Source organism: Epinephelus fuscoguttatus, linkage group LG13 (assembly GCF_011397635.1).
Source record: "Epinephelus fuscoguttatus linkage group LG13, E.fuscoguttatus.final_Chr_v1".
In the NCBI taxonomy this organism is placed as follows: Eukaryota; Metazoa; Chordata; class Actinopteri; order Perciformes; family Serranidae; genus Epinephelus; species Epinephelus fuscoguttatus.
In genome coordinates, this window is record NC_064764.1 from 39,647,283 (window position 1) to 39,672,285 (window position 25,003).

Consider the following 25,003-nt stretch of genomic DNA (forward strand, 5'->3'; position numbering starts at 1 on the left):
AGCGTCCACTGTATATTTTCTCTCCTTGTGCCTCAGAGGCAGACTGATGAATACAGAGATATTTTCACATCCAGGATAGAAGACAAACTTGATATCACCTTGTCCCACAAACATCTCACTGGAGGGCAATGCCACAACAGATGCATGAGTGATCCTGTCTCACCAAAGCCAAAACCATCACTTTTATTTATGAAATTTTGTATCAAGCACATGATTTACTGTTTAGAAAAATGTAAAAAGTGCAGGAGAGAGGTGCAACGATAAAATTATTGTCTAAAATGATTTGAAATCAAGTTTAAAAATAAGTTTGCATTCATTACAGGGAGGAGTAGAGGAAAATTTGATGTAAAAGTGCTCAGAGTTGGGGCTTGTCATCATCTGGGGGGTTATTCCAAGTTTGTGATGCATGATAACAAAAAGGAGATGTGTTTTTAAATTTAGAATTATTTCTGAATGAATGAATATTGGTAACAGAGTTGTTTTGCTGTTTATGGCAAGAGAAGTTATTATAATTAAAAACACCTATTCTCATACATCAGTTTGATAAGTGCTCATGATGAAATAATGTACACAGAGATGTTTTAATTACATGTAAGAATGTGTCAGTTACGCAAAGTTTGGGATGAGCTGCCACTAATCATACATGTTTATCTCCTGAATTATGGTGTGTTTCTACGGGGTGACTTTCCTGAGACATTTTGAGGTCAGAGAAATTATCAACGTGATTTTCAACACTGTTTTTTCAGAGATGATGGGAATACACACACCCTCAGGGATGACTCACAGCAAAACACATGAGGTTTCAATTACAAGAGAGACGGGGGGAAAAAAAATGCCGAGACACAGTTCATTGCCCTGGGACATGATGTTTAAATGAGCCTGTGTGTCAGTGACAGATAAAGCACTGAGTGGACCTCTCTGACAGATCACAGCCTCTTCACTTGCAGAACAGACCGCTCTCACCTGGAGGACTGATCCCAGACATGAGGCTCTGTGTCCGGGCTGGAGCTTGGCATCTCCTGCCTGTCCTGGTTCTTCTGACTGTCCTTCATGTCAAAGCTGAGGAGCAGCAACCAAAGGAGAGACACTATCATATCGCTGCTGTCGAGATAGACTGGGACTACTCTGGCAATGACGCACAAAGGTAGGATACTGCTGGTGGGAGACTTAGACAAGAATTAAGGCAAACATTTTACATGCAGCAGGTGGTAAAGGCTATATTTCAATTATTCTCATTCTGTTATTATAATGAATAATTCTTTAAATTATGATTTATTTAATTTCTGTCCACCTAAGCTCATCAAAAAGTCTTGACGCTCTGTTATTTAAGTTGTTTGTGCTTTGTAAAAACATTCCAGTCTGTCCTTGTTTCATTCCTCAGGCAGCCTGTTCTTCCTCCTATGATTAAATAATCATTACTACAACACACACACATTTACACACACACTGGGTCACACACATTAGTTGCAACACGGAGGGAAACTTGTGCCTTCATATCTCAAAGTCCATATCTGGTTGATAATGCTGCACTGCTGTGTTTGACTTGTGCTTCTCTGCTGTGCTGATTCATTTTGTGTTTTTCCGCTATTCCTCAGGTCAGGTCCCACCTATAAGAAAGTGGTCTTTCGGGAGTATGACAAAGACTTCAAACAGGCTAAGACTCATCCCTCCTGGTTAGGTAAACTTCCCGTAGGGTTTCCACGAAGACACTGTCTGACTCTGATTGCTAGGAAACACTTCTCCTGTCCTCAGATCCTCTTTACACTCAGATGGTATCTTTGGTTTTCCAATGAATTCCCAGAATGTGTACTTAACAGATATTTCTCAAGAGGTTTCTTTAAAGGAACGATGTACTTTGGTACTAATTAGAGGGGTATTAAGGATGTGTTTAACTGGTACACATAGTAAGTGCCTGCTGATTTCTTTCAGTCTGTAAATTAAAAAAATAGATGGATTTGTTGGGCTGATCTGAATGCTTCAAAGTTATAATCAATGTTCAAATCAGTATTTAAATGCTCTATTTTTCTATACCATTACCCTCAAAAATAGATAGAATAGCCCATAAAGTAATATATAGCAATTCAGTATTACTCGTTATGCATTAGTGTTAATTATTAGTTATTCTCAGACACGGACATTTAAACATAGCAACAGGCCTAGTTTTGTGAGTACATCAGTCTGACCACCTGTGACAGGCTCACAGATACACTAGCATGATGTTGAAAAAGTCAAAATTTCAAAAACTGGGCAAATTTAGGAAGCTTTGATTCATCACTGATATATGGTATTCAGCCCTGGTAATTAGACAGATTATACAGATGGGTGGGAAACTTAAGTATAAATCTGAAATAAGTGTTGAATCAAAAGCAATGCAGATGCGTCCTCACAGGCAACCCTATCACCAGGAAAAATGTTGGCATTGTACATTTCTGCAAACCACGGACACGTTACATTTGTACATCAGTATGTAACAGATACACTGAAACTTAACAACTCTTGTGTTAAATTGTGGTAAGAGATTTAGGTCCATAAATGCTTGGTTCTGGTTAGGACAAGATCATGTTTTTGCATAAAACAAAAATTGGTGGCACGATCCAGGCAGGAAGCACAGGGATGTTTTGGTGAAAAAACAACAGCTTTTTGTTGCACTATTCCCCGCTGGAAACACAGCGAAGGGTCTCAAAAAAACACCCAGGTTTGTTGGCACACATATATTGCATTACTTTAGAAATGCTAATATGATACATATGAAACGTGCAGATGTAACACATTTGTGGTTTGCAGAGACGTGCATTTTCTTCTGGCGCCTGCCTGATACAAGGCATGAGGAGTCAAAGATTCACCTGTGGGAGATTTTGTAGACGTGTCAGGCAGCACTCTCCAACGCCGTAATTAAAACACCAAATTAGGGAATTGTATTTTGGATAAATGCTGTTCTATGTTAAGAATTATTAAAGCTGCACTGTAAAATATTTGACTGTACATTTACAGTAAATTACTGTTTTATTTTCACAGTAAATTGTTGTGAAATAACAGCTGTCTACTGTGATCCCACTGTGGCCATGCCTGCATATTACTGTGATTTAGGAATATGCTGCTGTAAATTTACTACATTTAACTGTAACCTCACAGTTAAAGCCTGTTACATTACTGTGATATTACAGTATGTTCCTGTAAATTCCTCAATTTAACTGTAACTTCACAGTTTGTGTACATCTGATTACTGTGATTTATCAGTATGCTTGTGTAAAATTTATTATATTTACCTGCATGATTTTCACAGTAAAATTCTGAATCTGGTCAAATACCACAGTAAAAGCCAATAATGTAATTTATTGTGAACTATTACAGTTACATATTGTAACTTCCTAGAAATAATTTGCAGTGTGTTCTGTAGACTCGTCGTGGCCCAACACCTTAATAAGATCGAAAAGAAAATATTCTTCAGGAGCAGGAAAATATTACTAACTTATGTTACATTCCTAGTTACATATTAATTCCTTTCCAGGAAAGTATCAGGTGAATAAGAGAACATTACATTACCACGTATATAGGACACTGGTGATTTATATTTGCTGGTCAAAAACAGTGTATAAACAACAGAAAAACAGTTTGACTTTATTTGACTTGTTCTGGTGTGTCATGGTGGTGTGCCAAAATACACACGTGATGCAGATTCCACGTAACCCTAATTATGTGTTTCTCTGCAGGTCTGCTCGGACCCACGCTGAGGGCCGAGGAGGGCGAGACCATTGTCGTCACTTTCAGAAACATGGCCACCGGACCGCACAGCATGCACCCACACGGGGTCGCTTACGGGAAACAGTCAGAGGGTGGGTGCCTGTAAACGCAGCTGCGGATGAGTCCGACAGATGTGGCAAACAAAAAGACACCAGTAACATTCTCCCATACAGGCTGTCTGTCAGGGTCACTGCGGGGGCTCATGATGTTACACAAGATTGACCAACACAACAAACAACCTTGTTTGTCTTTTTCTAAAATATTAACCAGGACAGGCCGATTATCAAAGTAGACGGTACTGAAGTCCAACAGGAAGCACTGCTAAGCCTTAGGAAATCACTGTCTGAGTCCAGGAGAGAGAAATAACAGGACATCAGCACCAGTGTGGATGGAGGAAATTAACACTAAGTGCCTCTTCATTTGGTCTTAATTCAAAAGTCAGAGTGCAGAGGAATTCAAAATTAACGTCTAGCTTGCAGCAAATTCTTCATCTAAGTGGAATTCATCTCACAAATTTTGTTGGGAAAGTCAATAACCTCCTCAGACCCCTGCTCGGCAATGGGATTTCATTAATCTGACCGTTCCAATATGATTAAACGTCTCTGTGTATCCATAATGAAAGGTCTGATTCAGACTGATTTCTTTCTGCAGGAGCTAACTACTTTGACAACACATCCCTGAAAGAGAAAGAGGATGACATCGTGCAGCCAAACTGCCAGCACGTTTACTACTGGGAGGTGACGTCAGATGTTTCTCCGCAGCTAAATGACCCCACCTGTCTCACCTACACCTACATCTCCCACAGAAATGTTGTGGAGGACTACAACACAGGCCTCATTGGTGCTTTACTCATCTGCAAGCCCGGTAAGCAGTGGAACGTGGCTGTGTTTCAAATCACAAAATATCAGTCATCACAGTATTTACATGAATCGTTTTTTTTTTTATCTCTGTCCTCTCTCTGCAGGCAGTCTGGATGAGACGGGGCAGCAGGTCAACTTCCACCACGAGTTCGTCTTCCTCTTTGGGGTCTTCGATGAGACAGAGAGCAAGTACAAACCAAACGGCCACGCCAACCACGTCCAATACACCATCAACGGATACACAATGGGATCACTGCCTGGTGAGTCTGTCCAGTCATTCTGTTATTCATTGAGTCACAGAGTCAGTCGGTCGTTCAGGTATCCCTGGATATATTTTAAAACATGATATGCAGGTGACACATCAGGACGCCTCAGACTGAATTCTAGTTAATAGATGAATGTCTGCTCTGAGTCAGTGCAGAGTTTATTAACCTTATGTAGTCATGACAACAGTGTTGATGCTTCACGCTGCTATTGGTTACACTGACTGCAAAGACACTGATGACTTAAAGTCAGGTCTGTCCTTTTGTTACATAAGTATAAGGCTGGAGGACATGACTTTTCAAGCAATGGTAAAACTACCTTTCACAATCACTCAAATTCAGATATCTTGTTTTCTCTGACCAAAAGATATCCAGTTCACTTTTACTGAAGACAAAGAGAAGCAGTAGATTTTCACACTTGAGAAGCTACAAACATCAAACTTAAAGGGGACCTATTTTTCTCATTTCAGGTTCAGATTTGTATTTTGGGTCTCTACTAGAACAAGTTTACATGTTTCAGTGGTCAAAAAGCACTTTATTTCCCTCATACTCTCTGTGCTGGAACACTTCTTACACCCTCCGTTTAAATCGCTCCACTTTAGTGCCTGTCTCCTTAAAGGCCCTGACACTCCATGCTGACGGTCGGCCGTCGACCGAAGTCGGGCCGTCGGTGAGCGTCTGTCGCCCTAGTTTTTGCGGTGTGTCCTGCACCGTCGGCACTTCTGCGGCTTTTCGGCCAATTGAGCATGTTGAATTGGCAGCAGAGCTTGTCGGTGAGAGAGATCACTCTGATTGGCTGTTCAGGTTTTATTTCCTCGCCCCTGTAGCGAGTGAATCTGCCTGTAGTGAAACCGGGGCTAACCGGTGCTTCCTCCTCAGGCTCCACTTCACTCAGCTGTCCACAGACCTGCTGCTGCTTCCCACTTTAACCTGAATAACAAACCGGAGCTAGCTGGGAGCGGCTAGCGGAGCGTTAGCTGCAGCATGACCGGAGGGAAGCACAGCCAGTTAGCCTCCGCAAGTCTTTGACCTAGCCCTGGCTCTCCGTTTGGATCCAACCGGAGCACCGAGCCCTGGTTTGTTATTCAGGTTAAAGTGGGAAGAAGCAGCAGGTTTATCAGGCAGCTGAGTGAAGTGGAGCCTGCGGAGGAAACACCGGGACCATCTGGATGTAATAGTCCGTGGAGGTGCTGCGGTGCTCGGCTGCACAGATAGGTGATTGATGTCGGTTTGGTGTGTCCGCACCTTAAGACCCCCTCCTTTCTGTAACTCAGTGTCTCTTCGCAAAAGTGCAGCAGGGATGACATTAATTTGTAGGCCAGCCCGGAAGTTAACGTCGACCCGGTTCCCTCCACGAAAAGTCAACAAGATTTTTACCCTGGACTTTGGATTATTGCAGAATATAAGCTCAGTGGAAAACAAAAGCTAATGACACATATAACCTTCACAATAAACAAATTACACTACAGTTGCGCGACTTTAACGTCACCATCACAATGAGTCTTTGGACTGTGGGAGGAATCTGGAGCACCTGGAGGAAACCCACGCTGACACAGGGAGAACATGCAAACTCTGCACAGAAGGGCTCCCCGACCCTGGGTTCGAACCCTCCTCTCCCGATTTGAGCCAGGAGCCCTCTTGCTGTGAGGCAACAATCCTAACCACTGAACCACCGTGTCACCTGCATTCATTCATTCATTCATTCATTCATTCATTCATTTTTCTTAACAGCTTTTCTTGCTGGAAACAGAGTATTTAGAGGGGTTGGATGTATTTTTACTTACAGAGATTACTTTTACTTAAAACTCTGGTCATGTTTAATTTGAACATCTGACATTTAATATTTTATATATGACAGACAATGAGAAAAAGCATAATGGCTCCCCTTTAAACTGTCTACAAATACACTTTAAAATAGGGCAACAGTACAATTAGCAGTAGTAGTAAAACCTCTCATCACAGTTTCCTCAAGTCCAAGATGATGTCCTCCGAAACAGAGTTTTATTAATTATGTATTACGTCACTGTTATAACTACTGTTACTGACATGAATGATCTGAATACCTCTATCACCACTGCTCATACTGAAGGTTCAGGTTTATGGTGGTGGTGTTAAACGTCATGGTGTACAGTGTGTGGTGCACAGTCAGTGAAAAGACATTCACCAGATATTCTTCATAAACAACACGGTTCAAAGATAAATACACAGAGTGACCAACAGTCTCCTCCTTCCTGTCCAGATGTCAGCATGTGTGCCTACGCCCCCGTGAGCCTGCACCTGGTGGGTATGAGCTCAGAGGCGGAGGTGTTCACAGTGCACATGAACGGCCAGGTTCTACAGCAGAATGGCCACAAAATGTCATCAGTGGGTCTGATCAGCGGCTCCACCGCCACTGCCAGCATGGTGGCGCTCCACACGGGCCGCTGGCTGCTCTCCTCACACACCAACAAGCACTTGGAGGGTATGTGTTTTTTCTACTCGTGAAATAAACTGATCCATGTGGAAGCATATTGCATTCACTTGACAAATAAATAAAAAAATCTGTTTTATTGAGTAATTTTTTCTGTTTTTTGGAGTAATTTTTTTATTTTTATTTTTGTCGTGGTATTATTTTTTTCTGTTTTTCGTGGTAGTATTTTTTCTGTTTTTCATGGTAATATTTTTTCGTGGTAATTTTGTTTTTGTTTTTCGTGGTAATTTTGTTTATGTTTTTCATGGAATTTTTTGTTTTTGTATTTCGGGGTAATTTTTTTCTGAGTTAAGAGAGCAATAGAACAACAGACACTTTCAAGTAAGTCAGCTCTCAAGGAAGGAATGAAAGTGTCTGTTGTTCTATGGCTCTCTTAACTCAGAAAAAATTACCCAAAAAACAAAAAAAAATACCCCGAAAAACAGAAACATAATTACCACGAAAAAGTATTACCATGAAAAACAGAAAAAATACTAGCACAAAAAACAGGAAAAAAAATTACCACGAAAAACTAAAAAAAATTTACCACGAAAAACTATTACCACGAAAAACACAAAAAATACTAGCACGAAAAACAGGAAAAAAAATTACCACGAAAAACAGAAAAAAAATTACCACGAAAAACAGGGAAAAATGCTCAATAAAACAGATTTTTTTTTTTAATTTGTCAAGCGAATGCAATACGCTTCCGTAGATCCAACATCCACCATGAATACATACATTTTACCAGTGTAACTACATTTACAAGTGTGTTTCTGCCATTGCAGCTGGCATGCATGGTTTCGTGGACGTGGAAAAGTGTGATGGCTTCACAGCACCACGGCGAAGGATGACCATTGAGCAGAAACGATACAGCAGGGAGTGGACGTACTACATAGCTGCTGAGGAAATTGTCTGGGACTATGCACCTAATATGCCAGAACACGTTGACCAGTAAGCAGCATTTACAGACACGTCAGAGCATTTCATATGTTTCAGAGCATTTTTAAAAGTGTACATGCAAACTAATGAAACATCCCCCTGCAGCAAATATAACATTTGTATTTATGATTTATTTAAAGGGAAACTTTGACATTTTTCAACCTGGATCCTATGTTTCCATATTTTTTTGTCTAAGTGACTAATTGGGACAGCACTTTTTAAAACTGGTCCAGTATTGGGAGAGAGCTCTGCAGCTAGCTGCTGCATAACCAGCTGCCATGTTACCACTCAGGGCATTTGTGCACCATCAATATATGTCCACTACAAGTGTTTGTTTTTGTCACAGACAGGCTCACAGTGTGTTCACACCGGGCGCGAGTAAAATATTCGCCTTGCTCTACTCACGCGAGTTTGACCGCTGGAATATTTGTTTTTACTCGCGATATTCATGCGAGTCATTCGCGCAAGTAACAGTGTGTTCACACAGCTGGTAAATCAGACAAGTATGCCGGCCGGTGGTTATACAAAAAGGAGCTTACGCTGCCTCTCTTTTCACTTTTGCTTTAAGCTAAACATATTATTTCCCATCTTTCACTCTTTCACTTCCATCTTTTCCATCTTCTGACTCTATTTGATCTTGAGAAACAGTCTTACACTGATTAAACACACTGGTGCCACACAGTGTGAAATGCAGTGCAGTCAAAATTAAATAAAATGTTATCTCTTTGTGCAGGGACTTTAAGGTGCAGTACCTGACACAGTCACCAACACGCATAGGCACAAGGTACAAGAAGGCCGTCTACATGATGTACACAGACGAGTCATTCACTCAAAGGTTGGAGTCAAAGCAGAGGAAAAATGAGCGGGGGATCTTGGGCCCAGTGATCAGAGCGCAGATCAGAGATGTCATCAAGGTGAGATCATATTCCATTCAATTAAATTTGTAACACACGTAACACAAGAGCAGAGAAATCAGAATTTAAGTTTGTGTTCATGCTAGCTTTAATAACTGTGTCCTAGAACTGAGGAATTATGTATGAAAATGGCTGCAGTTCATATTTAAACACTATCCAATTAAAGGTATACTATGCAGGATTTACCTACAGACTCAAACAGAAGTAATCCCTCTCAGTCATTTCTTACAACACAATGAAAGTGTGTGTTGGTGTATTTATCTGCAGAGTCTGCCCTCTGCCTGGACTTTATTTTTTATGTTGCTGTTAGGACTTTTTAGACACAGTTGTCAGGGTGAGGTTGGGATTAAAAGGTAGTGAATAGGTGCACACATCTGAGAGGAAGCTACAATAATCACAGACACAGCACTGAAAAAAAACATAGTGAGGCAAAAAACCAAGCAGACAAAACTCAAGAATGAACCAGGCATTGGCTTTCACTTTACAGCTGGTAACGCTGTTTACAAACAGTAACCAACTTTTCCTGCACAGGATACCCTTAATAAAGCTGAAAGTCTGCACTTACTGTCAATCAGTGACTGTGAGCACACAGAGCAAAAAGACAAATCATGTGTCACTCTCATAGTTTCATTCTAGACTTCAGGTCATCAGGGATAATATTAATCATTGTCTACTAGAGGTGTGGAATTGAGTCACATGACCTGGACTTGAGTCATACTCGAGTCACAAACTTTAATCACTTAGGATTCGACTTCACAAAATCAAATCAAATCAATTTTGACTTGAATATACTTGATACCTTCCACCAAACCCAAAGATTAAAAAGTACGATATTTAAAATCAATTAATTTTTTTGTATTTCCTGAGCTGGATCTACTCATGTTAACATAAATAATTTCATTTCATTTAAACATGCAATGACATACAATGTTACTTTTAAGAAAAAAAAAATCTTACAGAAAATTCGGGAAGAGAAAGTTATCAATATTTTTCCAATATGACATGAGTTTACAACAAAACAGGACAGAAACACACAAAATTCATTCGGTCATGGTAAACTACTGATTAACCCTATGGGCCCTAGGCGTTTTTGGGGTATTTTTACTACCTTTAGTTTTAAGCTCATATCACAGTCATTATAAAGGCTACATACACATGCTATATCTTGTTGGGTTTTTTTCAGGACAATCTGGGCTAACCAGATTTGCCATCATTCCATGTCCTTCTATGTGCCTGTATTTTATATTAATTTTTATATCAATGAAAAAAACAAATCTGTGTGCCTAAATTCTTACATGTATCTCAGCATAGCAAGTTGGAAGAAGACATATTCTGCCATATATGAAGAGGGGAGACTCTCTGGAATCTGGCAATATAAGAACCATGATGCTGGGACATTCTGTCACTTCACAGCTGTCCAAAACATGTGGTTTGTGCCAGGTGGGGCATTTTGGGCATGGGGGGGGCGGGTGTCCCCCTCAATGTATATGGTGACTACGGCCCTGTCATGCATGCATAATTAGGCTGCAGTTGTCTGGGTGCGCAAAGGTGAAGTGGCTGGTCTTGTCATACAAAGTTTGATGGAGTGTCAACTGGACAATATGGAGATATTTGCATCTTGAAAGCCGGACTACAAATGTGGATAGACAGGGAGAAACACACGCAAGCCTAAGACGTGGTAAGATACGATATTCCTCACTATATGAAGTGACTGATAACAAGATCTGTATAATGGATTGTAACGAACTTCGTCAGGTTTTTATTTTGTAGACAATGAATCTGGATTTATAGCATGAAGTGATGACAGCACAATGATGTGTGTGGTATCACTGGAAAGCTCTGATCCTGCGCTTTCACGTGATATGGCATTTCTGTGCGAGCCTGCATTCGCGAGTAATCCACCCAAGAGTAATGTGTGTGCAGAGCTGTATGAAAAGCTCTGCTATACATAATTTTAGTGTAACTTTATCCATTTGTTTCACTGTGAAAATATTGGACTACCGACAAGTGCTTGGCCTTGTCGGAAAGCTACGATTCTGCTTTTTCACGTGATATGTGTGGCTTCTCGCCATGATGCACGCGGAGAAAATCAATAGAGAAGAACAGGTGTGAATTTGGACGCACTATGAGTAGTTTGGGCCCATAGGGTTAATAGCGCTATATGCTATGAAAGTGTGATGTCAGCATAACCGACCGTCCCCATCATCTGACGGTTAATGGCCTCTTCGTTTGCGAGGACAAGGAGGGCGCGCAGTTCCTTGTCTCCCCAGTTGCTCATCTTTACAGTGTCTGTCAGGTTTGTGTTTCCCTCTTGCTACTAGCTGCTCGCTAATTCCTGCAATCAGCTGTTTCCTGTTTATCCACCACCAGTGGCTCGCACGTGCAGCGTCATCAACAGCTCCTCCCACAAGTCATCAACAGCTCCTCCCACAAGTCATCAACAGCTCCTCCCACAAGTCATCAACAGCCCCTCCTGTTGCAGAAGGCCGCCTCGGTCTGTTTAAACTAAAAGGGTTCCACCAATATGTCTACCTTACGAGGCGGAAAATTGGGCACCTCGGATCAACTCGCCAACCGGCTCTGTGTGTCTAAACGCTCGCAGCTTGCCGGCAAAACGGCCCAACATTCACTGAAAATCTGGCAGTGTAAACGGGGCTAATGACTTGATCTCACCTCTGTTGTCTACTGTCATCAAACCTCTTCCTGTCCTGTTACAGATTGTTTTTAAGAACAAGGCCTCCAGGCCCTACAGCATCTATCCACATGGACTGACCATAGAGAAGTCAGATGAGGGAGTCAACTACCCAGCAGGAGGTACTAAATCTCTCCTCACAGTAAAACAGATGGATTTCTGTGGTGGTATGATGTACCCACTCTGGTTTCACCATATAAAAAGATTACAGTCAAACTGATGAGGTAAATCTTTATGTGTTTGCCAGGCAACCAATCTCATGGTGTTCAGCCAGGTGAGACACACACCTACATATGGAAAGTGGTCGACGAGGATGAGCCTTTTGACGCAGATTCTCGATGTCTGACACGACTGTACCACAGCGCAGTGGACACACCACGGGACATCGCCTCAGGACTGATAGGACCAATCCTCATCTGCAAGAGTCACTCTCTCAATATCAGGGGTGTGCAGGTAAAGACACTCATTCATTTTTAGGCATGCTTGCATATGTATAACAAATGTACATATTCCTACTCCATCCATTGAGAAATAAACTGTTAAAATTAGAAGTCGTAAATGAAACAATCCAAAATATACTTCTGGTTTCTCTCCACAGCTGAAAGCAGACAAGGAGCAGCACGCCATGTTGGCTGTATTTGATGAGAACAAGAGTTGGTACCTGGATGACAACATTCGCCAATATTGCGATCGAAGCAAAGTCAACAAGGCAGACCCCAACTTTTATAAATCCAATGTCATGCACAGTACGTTTTTGCTATAATCAGACTGAAACTAATGAAAGCTCATTCTTTAAAAGATATGACATATTCACTAAAATTCATTAATATTCATATCAATCTCCTTACAGCAATTAACGGTTATGTGTTTGAGAGCGGACCGCTCTTGGGCTTCTGCAATGGTGAGGTGGCAACATGGCACGTCTCCAGCGTAGGAGCACCAGACTTCATCCAGACGGCTACTTTCTACGGCCATCCGTTTGAGCTGAATGGACGAACGGATGACTTTCTCAGCCTCTACCCTATGACTGGAGAGACAATCACTATGAACATGGACAACATCGGTCAGTCAGGGTTTACAATGCCTCTTTTAATGTCAAGTTATATATCGTGTAGGGAAACCTTTAACTTGAGAAAATACTGTGACAACAGAAAGTCAGTATGGTACCATCTGAAACGTCTGCGCGTGAAATGCTGCAGCTTTGTATTTTAATGGATGATTTTTTTGTATCCCTCTCAAACCAGGTGTCTGGCTCATGGCTACTCTGAATTCCCATGAGACAACCAAGGGAATGCGTGTAAAGTTTCAGGATGTTGAGTGCTTTCGCGACCGCCAGTATGAGTACAACGACTATGACGATAATGAAGAATTCACAGAATTTACTTTGTGGAACCCTCTCAGCTTGGATGAAATCAAAAAGGAAGAGGAGAAGAAAATACCTGAGAAAAAAAAGCCAGTGGAGCCAGATTATTACACGGAAATGTTTGCAGATGAATTAGGTCTCAGGTCTCTGAAGAACCAGTCTGCTATATCAGATGTGGAGCTGCTTGACCTCTCCATCCTCGAATATGATACTATCGATGTGCCTGATGGAGATACTCATGTAACCGTTAATTTCACTGAGACAAGGAATAAAAACAAAACATCTACTCCAAAACCAAATGCTCTAAATGACACATTATTATCAAATGGGAAAGAAGAGGATGGACTAAACCTTACAGCAGTTAATTTGCTGAAGCAAAGCATGAGCGAGAATACAATACATTTGCAGAACAGTAGTGCGCCATCAACTTCTGACAATTCTTCTGTGCATAAAACAGAAAACACAACAGCTCACAATGCTACGTTGTTATCAGATCTAATGAACGCAACCCTGACTGATGCCAACAAGACTTCTGCGGGTGGGATCTTGATGGAGGACTCCGAGGAGACAATCACCAGAGGGGACGTGTTTTCTTACTCTACGCCTTTGTCCAATTCCAGCACCAGCAATCTCCACAGTGCACCAGAGGGCAACGCCACAAAACAGGAAGATAAGAATAACACTGCAGCTGACCTGTCAGCAGATGGATCGCACCATTCTTTGTCTATTCCAGCGGCTGATGTTGAAGAGGTCGACTTCAGCAGCCTTATCAGAAGCATCTTGAACATCTTCGAGCTGAGGTTGGAGAGCACAGATGACGAAATCAGTGGCAAGGACTCGCTGACCACCACAACAGAGCCAGACAATGACCTTCAAATGAACTCCTCTGACATTATCCCCACCAATTCCAGCCTTGAAAATGTAACACATGATTTACTCCAAAATGGGTCCTTACAGAATGTCACGGTGGATATGTCGAAATCAAATTCATCAGGGAAGATTAGTTTAGAAAGTAAGAAGAACGCCTCAAATCTTCTTGGTGAGTTGAGCCATGCATCTACTGCAACAAGTCGCAATGACTCCCTGATCACCACTTCCAGCATTGAAAATGTAACACACGAGTTGCAGCAAACTGGGCCTTTACAGAATATATCGACATTAAATTCATCCGCAGAGATTATTTCAGAGAGATGGAAGAATGCCTCTGATCTTCTTGGTGAGTTCAACCACACATCGTCTGCAAAAAGCTTCTCCAATGACACTTCTGAGGAGCCAACAGCGCCAGACAGCATTGAAGAAGAAGTGCATATCTACCTCACAGAAAACAGTGCGCAGGTGATTAAAACCACCTCCATCAAAACGCAGGGCCACAACTGGACTTACGATGGAACTCACCAACTGGAACCCGGGGATATTCCTGACTACATGATGAAATATCTTGGAAAAGAAACCCCCAAAACGACGCCAACTCCAAAAAAGAAGGTCAGGAGGGTGAACCTCCGACAGTGGCCGCAGAAGGGTCAGGGCATGAAAACAAAGAGGAGGAAGGAGTACAAGCCTCAAGCCAGGAGTGGCTTACCGTTCTCTCCTCGTGGGTTCCATCCAGGCATGACCCCGCGAGGGTCACGACCCCTTGCACTGCAGCCTGTCTCTGATGAAGCGGAGCTCATTAACATGCCCGTGGTCATTGGTGTGCCTCGGCCTGATTTCAGTGACTACGAGCTGTACATTCCTGGGGACGAACCACATCATCTACAGCCAGTTACCGAAGATTTGAATCAAGATGAATATGAATATGTGACCTATGTAGACCCCTACAGCAGTCATGAAGACTTAAAGAATATCAACCTAGATGACACCACCAAATACTACTTAAAAAACTCAGGCCCGAATGATCGGACTTATTTCATCGCTGCAGAGGAGGTTGAGTGGGACTACAGTGGCTACGGACAGAGGTAAGCTCAGAGATATGAAGAGCTCACACAACATTTGAAAAGACACGATTGTTATGATTTTTTGGAGAATTGTACAGCAGGTACACATTGGTACACAAAGCTGAAATATGTTCTGTTCTCACCACAGGAGGCAAGACAAGTCGCAGCAGAACAGCCGAGAAACTAAGTTCACTAAGGTGGTTTTCCGAGGATACTTGGACAGCAGCTTCAGCACACCTGACATCCGTGGAGAGATGGACGAGCATCTAGGCATCCTGGGACCTGTCATTAAGGCGGAGGTCGGACAAAACATCATGGTAAGACTGTCAGCTTCTGATTCTTCTGGGATCTCACATTTTCTTATTTTATTTCTTGTGTTAAGCTTCCCTTTCATCACTGCCTCTGCCCAGGAGGTTTTGTTTTGGTTCAGTTTGTTTCTTTGTCAACAAGACTTTGTAAAATCTACTGGCACCACTTTCGTGAAACTTGGCGAAAGGGTGTAGCGTTAACCAAAAAAAAACCCTTGAAATTTTGGACCAGATTCAACTTTTAGATTTAGATTTAATATTTAGATTTGGCATTTAACATTTATATTTAATTTGTCACTTGTGTGTAATATACTGTCTTTCATGAAATTTATGAAATGTGAGGAAAAGGAGCTGAATTTCAGGAAAGTGAGCTAAATATAATCAAAATATATCAGCTAGAAAATTGTAACCTAATTTTTAAATCAGGCGCCCTTCGAGGGACGAGCTGTTTCACCGTATTAACAGTCTCTGTGCTAAACTAAAATAACTGTCCAAAGTTTTCATCAAACTTTTTGCAAGAAAATTAATAAGCGTATTTTCCAAAATATTAAACTATTCCTTTAGAGCCATGATTACCCAACCAGAGGATGTGTCTGTTTGTCTTGCAGGTGGTGTTCAGGAACAACGCCAAGCGTCCTTACTCTTTGCATCCAAACGGAGTTTCCTACACGAAGAACACAGAGGGTCTGTCCTATGAGGATGGCTCCAAGTACTGGCATAAATATGACAATGAGGTTAAGCCCAACACCACCTTCACATATATGTGGAAGACCAGTTCTATGGTTGGGCCATCGCCAGGAGAGTCTCACTGTCGGACCTGGGCCTACTATTCAGGCGTTAATCCTGTGAGTAATCTGAACTTTGTGGACAATTATTGAATAAATGCTATTTACAAATAGAAATTAAAGAAACATAATGCAAATTTTAGTTGATTGTTGAGTCTCAGAGTTTTAGACCTGGTATTGACACATGATACGTGATCCAAACACAAGTGAACAGTGGAGACACGCCTCTGTTCACACCTGTGTCTATCATGTGTCTCCAGCTGACCGTGTGTGTTCAGATTTCATTACTGCCCCACGCACACGTTATTAGCTGGCTTTTAAAAGAAACCACAGAGTCAGCGGATCGTGAGGGAGCAGGCAGGGTGTTCCAAGATGTAGGTGCTACGGTCGCAAAAGCTAAATCACCTCGTGTCTTAAGATGAGTGCGAGGGACAGACAACAAATGTAGTGTAGTCTGACCGTGTAATACTCTGTAAGCAAGGATGAGAATTTTAAACTGGATCCTGAACCCAACAGGGAGCCAGTGAGGGGATTTTAGTGTAGGCACTAGTGGACCATTTCTATTGCAGAGTTCAAAGGGTCAAAACCACTGTGTATAGAGTTGGAGTTTCTGACTGTGGCACCCCCTAGTGGCAGCATAAAAACATTCAACAGGCTGAAAGTAACTCACACTGCACCGAGTTTCAACAGGACTGTGTAATTTTTCTACAAACACAAACTCACACACAGATGTGTTTGGGTTGAGCACAGTGGACTGTATTCACTTAAGGGTATGTTCTGTCTCTTAGGAGAAGGATATCCACACTGGATTGATTGGGCCTTTGCTGGTGTGTCGAGAAGGAACCCTGACCAAGAAGTTATCAGACATGAGGGAGTTCACGCTGCTTTTCATGACCTTCGATGAGTCGCAGAGCTGGTACTACGAGGACAACCGTGAGAAGATACAGAGGAGAAGCCGAAGGAGATTTATGGACCCCGACTTCAAGGACAACCTCAAGTTCCACTGTAATGCATTATAAACCTTCAGCTAGCCTGGTTCAACTGATCCTCCTCCCCAAATCTTTTGATCATAAGATATAACATGCAAATTTAAACACATTTAGTATGTAAATCCACTGTTAATAATCTATTACTGTGTCAAAAAGTCCACAGTATCTGTAGGTAGAATTCACTGAGTTGCATTAACTTTTTTCCGTGCATTCGAGAGTTATCAGTAAACAGAAAAACAAAGTCACCTGACCAAACATCATCAAAATGTCTTCTTGTCTGTCTTTTTTCTTCAGCCATCAATGGCATCATATACAACCTGAAGGGCCTGAGGATGTACACCAACCAGCTGGTGTGCTGGCACCTGATCAACATGGGCTCTCCCAAAGACTTTCAGAGTATCCACTTCCACGGACAGACGTTCCTCCACAAGAAGCAAACCAGCTACAGACAGGCCGTTTATCCTCTGCTGCCAGGTGAGCAACATACTGTCTGTTTCTTAAAGGGACAGTTCACCCTCGAAGCCCCTCTATGCAGTGTTTGCATGTTCTCCCCGTGTCAGTGTGGGTTTCCTCCAGGTGCTCCAGCTTCCTCCCACAGTCCAAAGACATGCAGGTTAATTGGTGACTCTAAATTGTCCGTAGGTGTGAATGTGAGTGTGAATGGTTGTCTGTCTCTATGTGTCAGCCCTGTGATAGTCTGGTGACCTGTCCAGGGTGAACCCTGCCTCTTGCCCAATGTCATCCAGGATAGACTCCAGCCCAAGTGGTTACAGAAAATGAATGACTGAATGTATTTGGTGTCGACAGCATAGCAGAGACTAGATGTTTCAACTAAATCACTGAATCAAACTGTGTTTGCAGGAAGTTTTGCTACTCTGGAGATGAATTCATCCAAACCTGGCCTTTGGCAGCTGGAGACAGAAATTGGTTTGAACCAACAGAAGGGCATGCAGACCCTGTTCCTGGTTCTAGATAACGGTACAAACACCTACACAACCCTGCAGCATTAAGACATACTGTCATGTTGTGTTTTCATATTGAGCTTTTGCTTTTGTCTCCTTCAAGACTGCTACCGTCCACTGGGTTTAGAATCAAGCAGCGTGAAAGACAACCAGATCACAGCAATCAACACGAGAGGTAGCCATGCCTCCTTCTGGCTGCACCCATCTGTTTTACCAAATGCACCATGTATCGCAGTAAAGTTCTGTGTCACTGGAGGAATGACAATATTTTAATCTTTGTAGGATACTGGGAGCCATTTCTGGCCAGACTGAACAATCAGGGTAAATACAACGCATGGAGCACAGAGCAGAACCACAGCTGGATTCAGGTATGGTGTTATAAGTGTGAATGTGTGTTTGTGTTTAACTATATTTGCATGTGTGCGCTTGCTTTCCACGTGACAACAATCTGCTACCTGTGGACTTCCCCCTGTACAGGTGGACTTCCAGCGGCCAGTTGTGATCAGCCAGGTGGCCACGCAGGGAGCCAAGCAGATGTTCTACTCCCAGTACACGACGAAGTACATGATCTCCTACAGCAACGACCGCAGGAAGTGGATCTTCTACAAGGGCGACAGCAGGGACCTCAGGAAGGTGGGGGTTTGATCACTTTGGATCAATGCAGCTACAAACTAAGTGAGACGTGTGCGATCGCTCATTTTTCTTCTCGCTGTCTCTTTCACCAGATATTCACTGGGAACCAGAACGCCTATGATCCAAAAACAAACACCTTCTTTCCTCCTATGGTTGGACGGTTCATTAGGCTCCACCCCATCGAATGGTACAACTCGGCTACAGTGCGCATGGAGTTCTACGGCTGTGAGCTCGACGGTAAGATGTTACTGTATTAGTTTTCCATTTCATTAACCTTTATTTAAACAGGAAGTCCACAAGAGTTCACAAAATATGCAAAATACATTTTTTGGTGCAGTTACATATGTTAGGTTTAGAAAAATAAAGTTACAGAGGTTAGGTTTAGGAAGGTAAAGTTACGCAGGTTAGGTTCAGAAAAATAAAGTTACGTAGGTTAGGTTCAGAAAAATAAAGCTATACTGTATATGTTAGGTTTAGGGAAAAGAATAATGGCTGGCCATTGTTACATTACGTATTTAACATAAGGTTCTGTACTTGGTGTAACATGTTTGCTCGACCCATTCACCTCTATCTCCTCACGCAGACTTTCACTCTTAATACAACTTCCTTCTTTACTCCCGTCAGCACATTGGTAATATGATCGCAAGCTTTAAGATAATGTGGGTTACATATGAATACTGGTGCATTAGTTTTGATAGGTTTGAGCAACATTTAGATTGATAGATTGAGAGCTGATCAATTTGCAAATCTGACCAAAGGTGGCATTGTGACAGTATTTTGTATATTTTTATGATAACTACAAATACTTTAGTTACAAGATGACACCTAAATGCATGTGCACATGCACTATGTGCTCCAGTATTGTCATAGAGTTTGGGTTCCTGTAAACGTGACATTTCTTACCTGCTGCCTCAGGCTGCTCGGTGCCTCTGGGGATGGAGAGCAGACTGATAGAAGACCGTCACATCACAGCGAGCTCCACAGCCACCAGCTGGTACTCTGGACCCTGGATGGCCTCCCTTGCACGTCTCAACACACAGGGCACCATCAATGCATGGCAGGCTAAGGTAAAATCCTATTAGTGACATGACCGGTCTAAATTAAAGGGATAGGTCTGATTCTTAGAAGTGGGGGTGTAGGAGGCACGTATCCATAATCAGTGAATTACATACAGTAGATGTCAGGTAGAACGTCTCAGGATCTGAGTGACCTGCAGTATACACACACCTGCTTCTCCAAAATGTGTGTGCATGCTAAATTACAAGGCAAACCTACCACCTCTCTCTGTGTCCTCTCCTCCACAGTATAGTGACATGCGTCAGTGGCTTCAGGTGGAGCTGCCCCAAATAAAGAAGATCACAGGTATCATTACACAAGGAGCCAAGTCTCTAGGGACAGAGATGTATGTCATGTCCTACTCTCTGCAGTACAGCGACAACGGGATACACTGGACCCACTACACAGATGATGAGAACATCTCTTTCAAGGTGAGCTGAGGCAAAAAAAAAATACTTTAGTAAAACATTTTGTAATTAACCAGCTCACAGGCGGCTGGAGTTTTCTTTCACGGTCACATAGACGTGATTCTAAACAATGTCATTCTCTTTCTCATTAAACGCAGACTTTTTTGGGAAATAAAGACAACAACGACCACATGAGGAACTACATCTACCCTCCGATTTTCTCCCGCTTTATCCGCATCCTCCCCAGAAGATGGAGGAACTCCATCACCATGAGAGTAGAGCTACTGGGCTGTGATTTTGAGTGATGATACACAAAGACACAAATCCATAGCAAATGATGTCAGGTCAGGTCAACCGTGCACATGCAGACTGAAACACTCAAAGTGTATCCCCAGACTAATGCACTTCAACTTTCACACATACGGTCATGTATGAAGGATACTACATATATAAATCACGGCCAACACATGCAGACATTTGTTGCTTAGGCTGTCTGTAAAGCTCATCCTATACACTGTTTTATCATACAAATATATGGCCAGTTAGAATGAGTTAAAGGAGCAGTGTGTAAGATTTGAGGAGATTTAGTGACATCTAGTGGTGAGGACTGCAAATTGCAACCAGCTCAAACTTCTCCTGGTCAGAATTCCTTCAGTGTTCAATGTTTAGGAGGTTTTTACCATGAGCTGAATTATCCACAGAGGTCTCTTCCTCGCTGAAATTAACGGACCAGGAGATTTAAACTGGTAAAAATATTGAATAAAGTAGTTTCATGTTTAGATATCTGTGTTTTTCATACACTCTCGTCGACAGTGGCTGACACGATAATGCAATGAAACGTGATTTCAAAATGTCCCTATCCAGAGCCAGTGTTTGTGTTTGTCTGTTATGGACTACTGCAGAAACATAACGGTGCAACATGGCGATCGCTGTAGAGAAGGATCCACTTGCCTAGTGCCTGCTTTGTGTCCTCATGTATTCACAAAGATTCTGAGAATCCTCTCGGAGAGCTCCTAACTTAGCCTTAAAATTTAAGGAGTCCTAGCTAAGGAGTGATTTTGGAAAGTTCTCAGAGCATCTCTGAGCAAGGAAGAGACAGAAACTTTGACTTTAGTGAGGAGGTGTGTTCGACCCTGTTGCTAGGTGTGATGTGTGCTTTTAACAGATCAATCAATCAATCAATTTTATTTATAAAGCCCAATATCACAAATCACAATTTGCCTCACAGGGCTTTACAGCATACGACATCCCTCTGTCCTTATGACCCTCGCAGTGGATAAGGAAAAACTCCCCCAAAAAAACCCTTTAACAGGGAAAAAACGGTAGAAACCTCAGGAAGAGCAACTGAGGAGGGATCCCTCTTCCAGGACGGACAGACGTGCAATAGATGTCAGATGTGATTGGTTGTCACAGACACCCCCTTTGTCAGCCTGTAAGGTATGAGGACACCCAGTGGAAATGAAACGAACTGTGAAAGTGTTGGAAGGTTGAGACGGACAAAAGTCATCACTGCTGCACTGTTGCATTTTTACAGTTTTCCAAATATTTTAGTGTTGTGATCATTTTGTTTCTGGCATTATAGCGTTAGGTGAGAAATGTGTGCACATCCCTAATGACATCAACCACACAAATTCTCCCTGCACAATCTAATCTGTAGCGTTTAATTTACTCACTGTCATCCAGCGTTTGGAGAATATTCCTTATACCTCTTTGTGTTCTCACCATTTTCTCCTCTGATTAAGAAACTCTTAAACTTCTTAAAAGTCCTCCTCCCTGCTCCGTATAGTTTTTACCTTAAGGTCTGCGATGCTCTGCAAATAACTTATCTTTACAAGGACCTAACTTAAAGGGGAAATTCTAAGAAAGGAATTTTCCTTGAATTTTTTTCATGCAGAGCACCTCTTTGTATTAGGAAGTTTTGTGAGTACAGCCTCAAATTTTCAGGAGGTCTTTACCAGGAGCCACATTATCCACAGGGGTCTCTTTGTCTCCGTAATAAACCGACCCGCTGATTAAAACCTGTAAAAACACTGAATGGAGGGGCTTCTTCCTACAGTGGCTGACATGAAACCGTAAAAATGTGAATGTCCCTATCTAGAGCCAGTGTTTGATTTGTCCATTCTGGGCTACTGTAGAAACGTGACGGTGCAACATTGTGATCTCCGTAGACGAGGACCTGCTCCCTATGTAAATATAAACAGCTCATTCTAAGGCAACAAAAACCCAACGATCCTTTTTTTTTTTTTTAAAGATATTTTTTGGGCATTTTTAGCCTTTATGTGCTAGGACAGACAAGCATGGAAGGGGGAGAGAGAGACAGTGTGTGACATGCAGCAAAGGGCCACAAGCTGGATTCAAACCCGGGCTGCTGCGGCAACAGCCTTGTATACGGAGCGCCTGCACTACCACTAAACCACCGACACCCCAGACCCAATGATCCTTATTTTCAGGTGATCATACACCAAAGAAAACAATATTATTATTCCATTTCTGCCAATAAATCCCCCTGAATCATACACACTGCACCTTTAAAAGAACTTATTCATATGTGCATTAGTGTGAGTAATCTTAAATGCTTTGTCAATATTTTAATGTGTTTTTGAAATGCTACTTTCAGCTGATATACGACACCTTGTCCTTCAGAAATGACTATAAATGAATGTAAATATGTAAGTAGAGATCATGTAATTTATTTTTCAATAAATATGATTGTCATTCTTATATGTGGTGTCGGGCTCAGTGATGTATGGTCGCTCTAAGTATGTGAACTCTGGTGTCTTCTCATGGTGTTCTATGTAAGGGTGTCACTTTTAGCACCTCTGCTGAGGCCAGGCCCCTCATTAAGCAGCACCTCGGAGCCTCCAGAGTCAACAGACACGTGCAGCTGCAAACACATGGCATGTTTGTCCATTTGCTGATCATGTTAGAGCGGGCACTGGAGGTGTGAAGTCTCAGCATGGCTGCCCTGTGTGCTACTGATCTCACAGATAGCTTTATTGGACGACTCAGCTGGCTGTCTTGGGCTTTGGGAATACCGTCACTCCACCTCTGAGAAACAAGTGACACCGAGATGAAATAATTTAAGAAAAAACGAACAATACTGCACATCCATATCCAGGGAAATGCTGGTGAGGTAAATCCTCAGTTACATTGGTAACAGCGTGTATCCACTTCTTCTGGATGAAGACGATGCTGTAAATGTTTGCTTCATTTACCACATTCATTACTCAGAATATTACAGTTATTAATTACTTAAACTCAGATCCACTTGCTCTTAATCATCACCTTTCTGGTGCAGAAATCTGCTCTTGCAAATGTGTTTACACAGATCTCATAGACAGACCCCAAACTCTTTTGATGTAACTGTGTAAACAAAAGGAAAACATCTGTTCACAGCTGATAGAAATGACTTGAATAATTATGGACAATGTAATAATACATATCTAATAATAATAATTAAGGACAGATGTGTTCAGGCAGATGAGAGAAAGTGTAACACAAAGGTTTGACTAACTCAAAGGTTCAAAACATCAGATGCAATGGAGACCATTCACCACCAGATGTCGCCCCAACTTCACCTTTGCTGAAAATCAGGCCAGGCCTGAATAGTTTCCTGTCACTGTGATTAAGTTTTGTTTGATGGACGTCCACCTGATGAGATAACTGGAGATCATGTTGCAGAGGTAGATGACTTCAGACTTAAAGATCCTGTCTTACAGAGAGCAGAGCAGTTCTTAGACTCTGACCTTCAAATATTTGAAATAAATCCTAAATATATAAACAAACACTGTGGTTTTTAAAAATTATGAACACATAATTCTACATTCACAGGGTCATGAATATGTGCGTAATGATAGCATGTAAATTCTCATTCATATCTGCTACAGTACAAAAATGCTAATGAAAAAATAATGTGTCATAATTCCTCGTTTTGCTGGGACTCACAGGTTCTTTATGTTTGCAAGGATTTACACTTAATGAGTGAAAATCATCACTTTCTGACTGAGGCTGGGCCCATGTTTACCATCCTGATCAGATATTTAAAAACTTTATTTAATGTAAAAATACTCCATCACAGGCAAAATACTACAATCAAAATGTTACTTCAGTAAGAGAAGAGAATTAACCAAAGGTAAAAGTACTCTTCATGAAGGTAGAATGACTTTTTATTACTGTATCCACTCATGGATGGATTACTGAGTACAACTGAGCACAGGCCCTAAAGTGTCACTACCCCCAGCCTTCACCTGTAAAATGTCAAATGTCAAATTAACACATAACGACCAGGAAGAGACTCAAAATGACCAAAAAAGAGATGTAAAGAATCCATGAAGAGACGTAAAACAAGTACAAAAAATAGCAGAACAAATACAAAGCAACACAAAACAACAAAAAATTACCAAAAAATCACCTCAAAGACACATTAAACCACCAAAAAACTTACAAAATTACTTCAAAAAGACACAACACGACCAAAAAGAGACATGAAACCACAAAGGGATGCAAAAGAACTGCAAAACAAACTACACTAACTATAAAAAATGGCAAAACAACCACAAAGACACACAAAACGATCAAATAAGACACAACATTACCTCAAAGACACATGACACAACCACGAAAAGACACAAAGTGACCAAAAAGAAACTACATCGAGATGCATATTGAGGACATGAGCCCTTTTTAAATAGGAGTTGTGCAAATT

At 41.8% G+C, this 25,003-nt stretch overlaps 1 protein-coding gene across 1 annotated transcript; it reads left to right on the forward strand.

Annotated features, from left to right (window-relative positions):
• Window positions 1–885: 885 nt before the first annotated feature.
• f5 (coagulation factor V) lies at window positions 886–23,019 on the forward strand. Its single transcript, XM_049593343.1, has 25 exons — window positions 886–1,144; window positions 1,596–1,678; window positions 3,711–3,833; window positions 4,393–4,605; window positions 4,706–4,861; window positions 7,104–7,325; window positions 8,102–8,267; window positions 8,989–9,169; window positions 11,887–11,983; window positions 12,109–12,314; window positions 12,460–12,607; window positions 12,712–12,924; window positions 13,106–15,179; window positions 15,307–15,475; window positions 16,075–16,311; window positions 17,040–17,256; window positions 17,535–17,714; window positions 18,102–18,218; window positions 18,306–18,377; window positions 18,485–18,570; window positions 18,680–18,835; window positions 18,928–19,072; window positions 19,751–19,902; window positions 20,140–20,322; window positions 20,457–23,019. The coding sequence occupies exons 1-25, from the start codon at window positions 984–986 to the stop codon at window positions 20,601–20,603; spliced, it is 5,904 nt and encodes a 1,967-aa protein (XP_049449300.1). The 5' UTR covers window positions 886–983; the 3' UTR covers window positions 20,604–23,019.
• The last annotated feature ends 1,984 nt before the right edge of the window (window positions 23,020–25,003 follow it).